This window comes from Aspergillus brunneoviolaceus, assembly GCF_003184695.1.
Source record: "Aspergillus brunneoviolaceus CBS 621.78 unplaced genomic scaffold BO95scaffold_28, whole genome shotgun sequence".
Taxonomy (NCBI): domain Eukaryota; kingdom Fungi; phylum Ascomycota; class Eurotiomycetes; order Eurotiales; family Aspergillaceae; genus Aspergillus; species Aspergillus brunneoviolaceus.
In genome coordinates, this window is record NW_020290758.1 from 161,179 (window position 1) to 174,101 (window position 12,923).

At 28.1% G+C, this 12,923-nt stretch overlaps 3 protein-coding genes across 3 annotated transcripts; 1 reads left to right on the forward strand and 2 right to left on the reverse strand.

The window, feature by feature from the left end:
- Positions 1-3,436: 3,436 nt before the first annotated feature.
- On the reverse strand, positions 3,437-4,894 carry rps1 (40S ribosomal protein eS1). The gene is made up of 5 exons (XM_025583536.1): positions 4,866-4,894; positions 4,700-4,784; positions 4,619-4,644; positions 4,016-4,517; positions 3,437-3,961 (listed from the first exon to the last, which is right to left on the reverse strand). Exons 1-5 carry the CDS (start codon positions 4,877-4,879, stop codon positions 3,818-3,820), a joined length of 771 nt encoding a protein of 256 aa, XP_025442943.1. The 5' UTR covers positions 4,880-4,894; the 3' UTR covers positions 3,437-3,817.
- Positions 4,895-5,693: 799 nt separating this feature from the next.
- On the forward strand, positions 5,694-6,632 carry BO95DRAFT_105650 (transcription elongation factor 1 family protein). Its single transcript, XM_025580349.1, has 4 exons — positions 5,694-5,845; positions 5,907-5,951; positions 6,005-6,143; positions 6,204-6,632. Exons 1-4 carry the CDS (start codon positions 5,843-5,845, stop codon positions 6,395-6,397), a joined length of 381 nt encoding a protein of 126 aa, XP_025442944.1. The 5' UTR covers positions 5,694-5,842; the 3' UTR covers positions 6,398-6,632.
- On the reverse strand, positions 6,418-7,627 carry BO95DRAFT_513874 (uracil phosphoribosyltransferase). Its single transcript, XM_025591634.1, has 4 exons — positions 7,347-7,627; positions 6,906-7,264; positions 6,686-6,857; positions 6,418-6,626 (listed from the first exon to the last, which is right to left on the reverse strand). The coding sequence occupies exons 1-4, from the start codon at positions 7,508-7,510 to the stop codon at positions 6,575-6,577; spliced, it is 747 nt and encodes a 248-aa protein (XP_025442945.1). The 5' UTR covers positions 7,511-7,627; the 3' UTR covers positions 6,418-6,574.
- Between the last annotated feature and the right edge of the window lie 5,296 nt (positions 7,628-12,923).

Below are 12,923 nucleotides of genomic sequence, written 5' to 3' on the forward strand. Positions count from 1 at the left end.
TTATATACCGCTGAAAACAACTTTAAGAATATTTTAATTAATAAATTTATATTTTTTATATAATTATTCTTTATATTTAGTTCATCTTATTTCAAGATATTTGTATTTATATTTATTAAATTTTTTATATTTTATATTATTTATATTCTCGAACTTGACAAATTTTTAATATATTAAATCTAAAATAGATATATATCTAATATTTATATATCTAAAATTATTATTATATTTCAATTTAATCTTCATATTTTATTACTGTATCTTATGAATAAAAGTTTTTTATTTATAATAAAATATATTATTTATAATTTTAATCTCTATTATACTCGATATATCCAAAGATAATATTAAAAATAATATTATTATTTTTAAAAAGTTCTAGCTATATTTTCCATATTTAATTATATGTAAAGTTTTTTATATTATCTATAATAAATATAACTACTAAGATCTTACTGAGTATATAGCTGAATTAAATAGTCTTATTATTTATTAAACTTTTAAACTTCTAAATAACTAGATTTTTAAATATTTGATATATTTAAATAATTATTTTCATAAGTACTAATTTTATAATTAATTATAACTAATTTCTATATCTGTTTTACTATTTTTTGTTATATAATAATAGATTTAATCATTATTTTATTTATATTAAATAGATATAATCAGCTTCTTATTATAGTCGATAAATTTATAAAATATCTTAATCTATTATCCAGAAAATTAATATAAATATTTTAATAATAGAATATTATTTTTATTAATTATATATGATTCTATAATTAGAATATATTATACTATTTTATATCCGATTATAACTCTTGATTTATATTAGGATTTTAGTAGAAATTATTTATATACATAAAATATTACTGATTTTATTTTACTATAATATATTTTTAAACTAATAGTTAATTCGAGTATATAATTTAGACTATAAAAATTATAATATATTATAAAATTATTTAACATATCTAAAATTAGACTTTTATACTCTTTAATATTATTATTATAATTAATTTTTTTTCTGTGACTACCGATTAATCGTTATATTATTTTATATATAATATATTTTTAAAATATTTCTAGTCTTTTGTTAAGAATATACTATATTAAGCTAAATATCTTAATATATTTTATATTAATCTGGTTGTTCTGAGAGATACTGTATTTAAAAATATTAATATATTGTCTCTAAATATTTTTAAAATTGTTATTGTCTATAAAATAATTCTAAAGCTTTTTTTTATATACTAAAAAATACTATTCTAAAAAATATTTATACTATTAAAGACGGTTAAGACTTTATATATTAATTAAATATAAAAGAAATATTAAAATATATATTTATTTATATTAAAAAGATATATAATATAAATTATAGATCTATATACTTTATTTCTAGTAGTAATATATATTCATATTTATATAAAAGATATATCTTGCTCGCTGTTTTTAAATAAAAAAAACTATTTTAGTAGCATACCGGCTTTTTTTTATTATTAAAATTATTAATTATTATATATATTATCTTTATTTATTTAATTTATAATATATTTATTTTATTATACTTATAATATAGTTTAAATCGATTTTTCTCAGCAAAGCTTTATATAGTTATATTCTTACTAAATTATCTTATATTATTAATAAATATTTTTCTAATAACAATTTTTAGAAAGTATTAAAAATTCTTAATAACTATACTATTTATTATAATTAATATTATATTCTAGTTATTTAATATCTTGTTTATTAGTTCAAGTATAGTTCTAATATAATATATAGGTTTATATATTTGATATTATTATAAATAAGTTATTTAAAAAGTTTAAAAATTATTAGTAGCTATTTTATATAGTTTATTTTTTATTTTTTCTTTTATTATCTTTTCTCTGTATTTGTCGTGTTTAATATACTAAATATTTATTTTTTTTTCTCGCGTATTTTATCTTTATATTTTATACTGTTATATCTTTATATTCTTATATTTTCATACTTTTTTATACCCGGTGTCTTATGCTTAGTATTTTTTGTTAAAATACTTTTATATATTTTAAATTATAATAATTCTTTTTATTAACTATATTATTTACATATATAATTCGGAGAATTTTATTCTTAAAGACCGGTATTTATAGTATTTGTTAATTTTATTAATATTTTGTTGTTTGTTTAAAGCTATTTTGTTTACTGCTTCTGGCGGTAGAACTTCGGCTTATTTGATGTTCTATCTCTTCGTCATTAATACAGTAGGCTACTATTATAATAGATATAGACTGCTGTAACAGAAGATATTGTAGAACGGATTAGCCGGACTGTTTAGCTTACTTAAACTTATTTAAATTTTCTAAAATAGTAACTATAATTTAGACAGTAAAAGATCTGTATTTGCAGTTTTATATGATTTTATATAAAAAATAAATATATACTTAATTAGAAATAGTATAATATTCGGACATTTTACTTTTTTGGGCCTTAGCCAGGTGACTTCTGGATACCAACACGATGTCTTTAGCGGGTTTCTTCTAAAATATAAGTCTGTTTTTAGAAAAAAAATTGAGACAAAAAATAGCAATATTCAAGTTTATGTGGTATGTTCTTACTTTTTGATCCGCGCTAAGTGGGGTCGGTCCATCTGAATATTTCGAAATGTTCAGATGATCTGTAGATACAAAGGAACTAGCTGACTAACTAATGAAATCAATTACTAAGCCACTTTTTCCTGTGGCCTGAGGTCAGTGTACCTAATCAACCCCTTCTGATAGAATTTGAACTTCCTGGATCAATGCTCAGTTGACCAGTCTTAAATAGGTCTTTCTATTATTTATTATCGGGGCCCCGTGTGTTCAACACCTGGACAGGACGCCGTACATATTGGTGGATGTACCATGGCACTGTAAGTAATATGGCAGGTTAGGCTGAGCCTGCATTTGATTAACTACCGAACAATTTGGCCTTGATTGTCAAATATCACGGAGAAGGATGTGTATCTGACCCTGACAGGCCAATGATGTAGAGCTTTCTTATTTACCAAATTTCGATCAAACCAGGGTTCAGTACTGACATCAAAAACCTCATCCACCAATGGAAGGATAAAGCATTATGAAACCATCCACTCTCCATGAACGACGGCATACGTGTAAAAGACTGTTAAAAAACATGCGTACCTACGATATGCAGGAGAGGGGTGACAGAATAGAGGAGAAAAGGGGACGTGTAGTCCTTGTCCGTGATATGGGAAGATCAGCGCCTTCAAACTATAGAAAGCGCACCTTCCAAAAGCGGCCACAGTATTGAGACCTTAGCACTGTGATAAAAGCAGTCTTGTCATAACAATAAATATGTGACAACCACAGTGATTACAGTAGTATTCCAGAGTACCGATGACATTTCCAGTCCATTAAAGATAAAGAGATACATCACTATTGCACTAGAATATTTCAGCATTAAAGCCTACTAGTATTTGCACTGAACTTCTTTGCCCAGGGCTGTGCTCACGACGAGAATGCCCGCGAGGAACAAGCGATTATAGTCAGGCTTACGTGAAATTGATGAGAGTATACTTCAGAAAGCCAGCAATACTTGCAAGGATTCAATAACTGGATATCGGCGGTGGCAGTGGGGTATATAAAGCCAAAATGTTAGCCCGTTGACTAAAGCTCGCTGGAATGATGAAGATCGAGGTTGTCGTTATTGATGCACTGTTGAGACTACAATTGTTGAACTCATTTTTGTCATGATTGAAATAGTCACAGGATTAACTTCAGATGACAGAGGGAAACAGCATCTATGATCGGCGAGTATCAAAAATTTAAACGCTTTCAAGAACCGTTTCCTTGAACTCCCTCTCAACCTTGTGACCCTTGTCATCGGTCGTAGACTCTCCGTGCAGGTTAAGCAGCGCACCGAGGTCGAACTTGGGGGACTTGAGAAGCTTGACCTTGCGGATGTGGACCTAGTGTATGGTTAGTGGTCTGACAATATTAGATATCCGTGTCGCTAGACTAACGTTCTGCAGAGGATAGATGCCCTGGGTAGACTTCTCAATCTCACGGCCGATAACCTCGGGAATTAGCTTGGTGGTAAGCTGGGCGAGAGAGCAGCTGGCAGCTTCGCGCTGAATGATCTCGGTCATCTTCTTGCGGATAGCACGGATCTGGGAGGAGCGAGCGTATGTGGTCTTCTTGATCTGGTTGGGGCGTCTCTTGGTGAAGGCAATGGCGAAGAGACGAAGGAGATAGTCGTCGGTGGTCTTAACGGTGACATTGGCCTCGATCAAAGACTGCCACTTGCGTACCAGGGAACGGAGCTTGTCGGTGGTGAAATCCAATCCGTGGAAGTTGGTCAAGCAGTTCTTTCCCTGGATTTCGTCGACACGGAGCTTGACCTTGCGGAAGGCGTGATCCTCATCGTTCTGCAGGTCGGCAAGGGAGACCTCGACGATCCGGCCCTTCAAAGAGTCGTTGGCGTTCTTCAGACCGCTGGTGCGGTTGACCAGAGTCTTTCCAACACTTTATAAAAGCTTGTTAGCGTCATTGTCGTATACCCGGGGCCACGAGGTAAGTGTTGCACGAGATAATGTCATAAACGGAACGTTGGGGTCGCAGCATACTCTCGGACTTGGAAAGTTGAAGGAGCCTAATTGCGATCAGTCGAAGCCAGAGCGCTACTATTGAATGCAAAATAACTATACCTTCAAGGAGTACTCGTCCTTTCTGGAGAAGGGATCAACGGTTCTCTTCTTGATGCCCTTCTTGCCCTTCGACAAGCGCTTGTTCCTACCAAGCAATCAGTTACTGAACGTCCAGATTGTAGTCTGATTTTCGGTAGGTTGAGAGGGGATGTATAATTTCGCATACTTTCCGACGGCCATTATTGCGACTCAGGTCTATCCCGCAACAGTTGAAGACAGACTGAAATATCACACCAAGCGCACTGGTGGAGGGAGTCGATTCGATTGTCGCTGGCTTGCTGCTCAATCGCGGAAAAGTGTAGAAATCCAAATCCCACAGAAAAGTCAGCTAAGCGAGCCGTCGGCCCTACCACCAAATTACATAATATGCTTCCCCACAAATACTCTGTCTTGAGACGTTTTGATTGGCTCCCATCGGTCAAGCACGCGTGACTCTGAGTCCATTTTCCATAGATCTACTCCGTATAATGACTTGTTATTGGAATAGTCTGATACAGCATATAGTCTGTTGCAAAGTTCTGTTCATGTCACTATCTGCAAATGCAGGCTCTAGGCTCTTCCCTTCAAATCCGGTATATCTATCAAGATCGGCAAACCAGACAGGATACTCCGTACAATCTTCAGTATTCTCTGTCTCCTATGGTCATGTCTAAAGATCTATCCCAATCGAATGCCAATTGTGTGGGGCTATACAGAATATGCAGAGTTCTCGGTGTAAGCAGCATGACTATCACTTGCTGTTAGGGTGTACAGTATGGACGTGCGAAGTTACCCTTTTTAATATTCTAAGACTTTACTTTATATTCGCATTTCCCGCGAAGAGAAATACTACTTAAGTGCCTGGAAATACAGTATGCGGATTGGCAACTCTCCACCGTTTTAGTTACATGATATTATATGTACCGCAAGGAAGATTTATCGATCAATATGTACAAAGTACTCGGTACACAAAGTACTCGGTACTCCGTACTTTCTTCCTTGCTAGCTGCATGTGTATTTCCAACTTTACGGAAAATTTACATATGGGCAAGTGGTCCGGGTGCTGACATCAGATTACCGACGGCCCGTGACCATGAACTCCACAGGATCAGAGTGTTCATACTTTCTGGCCTCGCACCATCATAGATCACAAAAGTTTGAATCATGGTATGTTATCTGACTTCTTGGTGATAATGGCGATAATTCTAATGCTCGGTTTGCAATTTAGGGTAAGCGAAAGAAGTCGAGCAGGCAGCCCCAACAAACACGAAAGGTGATTGATGCGCTTGGTACCTATAACTCTCACTGTTTATTGACTCGCGACAGAAAGAACCACTGCCCACCACATTTGCATGTTTGTTTTGCAACCACGAAAACTCGATCATAGTAAAACTGGATAAGAAGCTTGGTCTGGGAAACCTCACTTGCAAAGTGTGCGGGCAACGATTTCAGACAGGAATCAATTGTGAGTCCGCCTTCCCCGGATCATGTTCGAGGATGTCGGCCTGCTCATCTCACGCTCTAGACCTCTCTGCCGCCGTTGACGTGTACTCGGATTGGGTGGATGCTTGTGATGCGGTTGCCAAAGACACTGCCCATAGATACGAAGAAAGTGATGCCCGCGTCGGACACTCAAATGACTTCAGTGCTTCACCTAGTGCTCGAAACCTGAATACCGAAGATGTGGATCCTGGTGAAGAATATGCTGATGATTACTGACGTGCCTGCGACAATTGGCGGGGAGTAAGAACCAGATCTCCCTTGCTCTGGTTTAAAGACTCCATTAATGCCTACATACCGCCATATTGAGTGTAATAAAAGTAATGTCATTCAAAGAAGATCCCGTCAAGACCACCCCCATGCACCTGACAACCTCTTACAAGTACCAATGTCGATCTAGAGTGTATAGTATCTATCACCGAAGTCACCCAGCCCCGGGATGATATATCTAGCGGTGGCGGTCAGCCGGTCCCACCTTTTATACTGTGGACAATGCGCGGCACTCACTTTTTCTCATCCAAGCCCTGATCTATAAATGCAGTCACTACCCTGAGCTTGGGAAATCGATCTGCAAAATCCGCGACTCCTGATGGACTTGCAATAAGATTGAGAAAGAGTATGCGATCTTCCGGAACACCTTTTGCCTTAAGAACTTCGACCGCAAGCGTTGCAGAGCCGCCTAGGAACAATTAGGTCGAGCCAGCCATGTCGGTGTGTCGCGACTTACCGGTTGCGAACATTGGATCTAGAAGGAGTACCCATCGATTGCGGATATCAGTTGGAAGCTTCTCGTAGAAAAGCTTTGGTTTGCAGGTCTCCTCATCCCTTTGGATCAGGATTTTGCCGATACGCACAGATCGGCAGCAGTCCCTTAAGCCTTGCTCCATGGCTTCCCCTGCCCTCATTATCGAAACGCCGCATATTTTGCCTTCAAATCTAACTCCGAGGTAAACCCTGCCTACTGGTGTGGTAACCGATTGCTCGACCACTGGTAAATGGTTGAGACCTTCCTCGACTAGGAGGCGAATGATTCTATTAGAATAGAAGATGAAGTCGGCGCGACAGGTTTGTTTGTCTCTGATCATGCTGTCTAGAGGATTAGCCCATCATAGTACAGGACGGAGGCGATGCTCCAAAGCAAAATTTGTATGTTTATGCCATTTCTTACGTGAGAAGAGCAATCAATTGAGGGGTCTGTGGAAGGACATGGACATTCTCGTAGGATATATCCTTGGAGACTGTTGCTGTAGGCTTTTCGTCCTCTGGTCTGTAGAACGGTCCAACACCTTGTGCGGGAGAGGGTATAGGTTCGAAATTGTTCTTATGATCCATGATTCAAGGCTTGCCTATGATGATTTTGGAATAAAGGCAGAGAGGATGAAGGAGGGCAGGAGGGGGGAGGGGCAATGAGGAACTGGTTCTAATGTCCGTGCTCCGGACTATCTGCTGAAGTCGCAGTCAGACAGCAGAGCCATATTCTACTAAGACTAGTTTTATTACTCTGTGTGAAAACCTAATGTATTTCTCTATGGCAAAATAAATCTTGAGAGCAAGTAATATGAGATGCGTCATTTATATCTATCATAGTTAAATTATCTAGGTGATAATTATCTATTCGAGTAAGAAAAGGAACTGTTATATCTACACGAGCTTTGTATAAGGGTCCTGCTGACTCTTCCAATCTTCGCAATTATCTGTAAAGAAAAATAATCGGAAGCCTTGGGTACCAGTTATAATCTAGTATAAAGATAGTAGGGAGCTGTGTTCCAAAAATTCATCTTGGTAGTAATTAATATATTAGTTTGTTAATAATCCAGACCCTGTGGCAACCAGCAGAACTACTTTTATACTTGTTTTATTATAGTAATAATTACAAAAAACAAATCTATATATTAAATTATTCTAATTAATATTTTTTAAGACTGTATTTATCTATATAATCTTATATACCGTACGGAAATATTAATATTTTAGATTTTGCATTTAAATTAATAACTTAATTGATTTTTAATATTTTTTCGAAACTTTTAAAGATTTATAAATCTAACTTTTTCGCATGTTTTTTTTAGCTCTATTTTTAGATTTCTTGGGCCTGTTTTAGGAAAAGTATTTTGAAAAAAAAAACTATTTTTTAATAAAATTCAAATCTTGGTTTATTTGTTTATTCTTTTACTTTAAAGAATATATATTATAACTAAACTAGTTTTATATAAAAAAATACTATTATATAATACCTCCTACTACAGCGGCTTATATTTATTATAATAACAGCCTGCTTTTAGATTATACTAATTTCCCAGGTTTTTAATCCAGGTATTTATATTATTATATTGTTTACTTCTTTTCTTATAATATTTTATTCTAAAATTTTTTAAAGAAAAAGATTTCTTAAGAATTAGTTTAAAAATTAAAAAAAAATTATTTTTAATTATTTTGATTTTTTAATTTAAATTATTTTATTTATTTTACCTAACCAGCGTATTTACTATATTGAATAGTTTCAAATAATATTTAATTTTTTATTTTTTAGTTATTTAAAAAATGATATATTATCTATTAAATCATCTTTAAAATTATCTTAAAATATGTTATTAATATATTTTTACAGTAATTATATATTAAAAAATACCTAAAGTATTTTAATATATTAATATATAAAATTTTTTATATTATCTAACTATAAAATATTTTTATTTAAATATACAGAAACTGTCCAGCCGGATAATATTAAGTTATATTGAAAATATAATAATACTCTAATATAGATTATATTTAATATACGTTCTAATATTATATATATAATTAATGACTTATAATTCTTTATAAATAATTTTAATAACTTTTATATTTAAATTATAAATCTTATCTAATACTATCTTACTGTTATAGATAACCCCTGGAACTATGGCGGGTTGCTAACGGTCTATTTACACATCCCCCACGTAACAGTTATAATATTAATAACTCCGATTCTCTTTAGTATTTAACTTCCAGAACCTTGCTAGACCTTCGGATAGTAAGAATTAGTCTTAAAATTAATAGACTGCTATTATTCTATATCTAACTAATCTTTTTTTTTTATAATTCTAATTTTTTTTTTTAATTATTTATAGAATACAGTATGTTACCGTAATTTTTATATTCTAATAGTAGTTCCGAGTCGGAAACTTTTTTTACTACTAATAATTTATTATTTTTATTATTAGATTCTTTAGTAGAAAATCTTACTATAGTTAAAGATACTATTAGTTAGCTATAAAATTATTAGTAGTTAAAAAAACAAGTTGCCGAACTGCAATAGAAAATCTAATATAATAATATTAAATTAGTACTAATTTAGCAACGAAAAACTTTCTCTTTTTTAAATAAATCTAAAATAAATATTAAAATTAAAGATATTCCGTAATTCGAACTTTTTTTTAATATTTAAAAATATTAAAAATAATTCTACAATTTAGATTATAATTTTTAGAAAATATTATTTAAGTTTTATAATAATTATTATAAGATTTTTAAGACTATAAGCTATATAAACACAACTTATTAATAAAAATAATATTATTATTTTAAAAAATTATTACTAGAATAAAAAAAATATTAACTATTTATAATCTGTTTTTACTAAATAAATACTTTTTCTTATCCGAAATATTACTATTTTTAAGTTTAATATAATAAGCCAGCTAGAGCAAGCTCGGCAGTAAAATAATTAAGATTTTTATAAATTTTATATTTATTTTAATATTTTAAAATAATATTTTTCTAGAGTTACTAAAAAGAAATATAACTATACTTTTTTTATAAAATTATTTTCTGATTTTAGTTGTTATATTAAAAAATATATATACCAACTATCTAAGGAATAAAACAAGATAATATTTTTTACTATTTATTATTAAAATCTATATATATAGAAATAAAAATATAAATAGAGATTTAACAGGTCTAATATATTATAAAAATAGTTATAATTTTATAAGAATATTTAATTTTTTAATTCTAAAACTAATTATTCTAATCTAGTTAGAAAAGTTTTATAATATTTTTTATATAATAATATTAAGTATCTTATTAACTAATATTTTTAAAAAAAAAAAATCAGCTTAAATTTAAGAACTGTAAGTTAGAAAAAATAATATAAAAAAATAGAATAGATTAAGACTAACTTTTCTATCTTAGCCCCGTATTATAAAGTAGAAATAGCCGATAAAATATTAATACTAATATAAATATTTAATATTAGGAAAATCTATACAGATATTAATAGTTATATAGTATATAATCTAATTAATATTAAATTTATATAATAATACTTTTTTTTAAAATTCTAGAAATTTTTATTATAATTTAAAATTATTAACTATACTTCTATTACTAATTATAGAATATAAGATATTTCTTTAGATATTACTAATTTAAGAAAAGTACGACAGTGTTTTATTAGATTATATATTATTATTATTTAAAATATTTTAATCTTATTTTTTATAACTATTCTGCTTAACTATAAAATTTATTTATCTTTCTAAAACAAGCAATAATAGTTTAAATTTAGTTAAATCTAAAAATTAAGTTCTTGGAAATTTACTAAGACTTGCTAAAATTATATTTATATTTATATAATTATTAAAGTTTTAGAGAAACTATAGCTTTCAGATAATAATAAGAAATTAGAATATTATTAAAATAATTCTATTCTATTAGAACTAGTCGAATTTACTAATATCTTTTTTTCTAATTAATTTAAAATTTTTTTTAAATATTATAATAAGAATTATATTATCAATCTTTTTAAAAATAAATTATTTTTATTTAGATTTATTTACCCTCTCTCAGAAAAAGAACTTTTAGTATTTAAAAATTATATTAATAAAAATACTACTAATAAAAAAATATATTTATTTAAAAGTTTTATAGGGGCCTCTATTTTCTTTATATCTAAAAAGAATAGAAGTTTGTGGCTATATATAGATTATTATAAATTTAATAAAGTTATAATAAAAAATTAATATTTATTATTCTTAATTTTTAAAATTCTTAACTAATTAGCTGGATATAAATACTTTAGTAAAATTAATATTTAAAACATCTATTATTATATCTATATTAAAAAAAAAATAAATAAAAGACTATATTTTATATATATTATAGTTATTTTAAGTATATAATAATACTGTTTAGCTTAACTAATATACTTGTTTTTTTTTAAAACTATATATACTCCGTATTATATAATATTCTCGATATTATTTATATTATATATTTAAATAATATTTTTATTTTTTCGATAATAAGATATAAATATATTAAATATATCAAAAAAGTACTGGTATAACTATAAAAAATTAATCTATATACTAAATTATTTAAATATTTTTTTTTTTTAGTAATAAGTTAAATTTCTTAAATATATTATTTTCTCTACAGATATTATAATAAATTCTGATTAAGTTAAAATTATTGTTTTATAGCTGTTATCTACTATTTATTATAATATTTAAATCTTTTTAAAATTTTATAACTTCTACTGCAGATTTATTTATAATTTTTTTTTACTAGTACTATTTTTAACAAATCTTTTAAAGAAAAGTTAAAATAATAAGAAACTAAAAATATATTATTTATTTCTAGATGAAAAACTGGTATTTCGCCGACTTATTAATATATTTTAAATTGTTTTTCTTTTTTATTTTTTTAATCTAATTTAATCTATTCGGATCGAAACCGACGCCTGTAATAAAAAAATAGCAGATATTTTAATTTAATTAGAATTAATAGAATAATATTATATAGTTATTATTTAGTTAAAAAAATTCTCGGGTATAAAACTTAACTGGAGTACTCTAAATTAAGAATTTTTTACTATTATTTATTTTTTTAAATATTAATATTAATATCTTAATAGGACTTAATATTTTATTAAAGTTTTATCTAATTATATAAATCTTAGATTATTTATAAATTAATCCCGGTTTAATAAATATTAAGTATATTAGTATATAATTTTAACTTCTTTTAATTTTATAATTAAATATTAATTAAATAAGAATAATTTTGTTAATATTTTATCTAGACTATTCAAGCCAGTAAAAAGCTTTTATAATAATAATATTACGCGGGTGTTTTGTAACCGGTTAGTATTTATTTTAATAATATTTAAGATCTTAATAGTAACTAAAATTAGAAAATCTTAGTTTAAATATAATAAAATATTTTTATAAAAAAGATCTAGATCTAGTATTTATATAATATTAAATAGGTCTATAGATACTACCGGTATAGAATTAGCTGATTAGACTATGATTTATATAATAAACTATAAATAATCCGCTAGTATTACAGTTATAAAAAGTATAAATAAAGCTAAAAAGATTTATAAATCTGTTTATAATAATAATTTAAGAAATTTAATTAAAACTTTTTAAAATTAAGATTCTGAATTCTAAAAAAAAAAAATAAATTATCTAAATATTAAGAAATTACAACGGATAGATTATTATATTTTAAAAATAGATTTTATATACTAGAGGTAAAAGATCTATATTAAAAGTTACTATAATAATATTATAATAATCTATTAGCAGATTACTTTAAATAAAATAAAACTAAATAATTTTTTTATAAAAAATTTTATTAGATTAGTTTTTAAAATAATATAAAAAATTATATAATAATATATTTTATCTACTAATATTAAACCGCAGCTAGATATTAACTATATAAAGAATTTAAAAGTCTACTAATT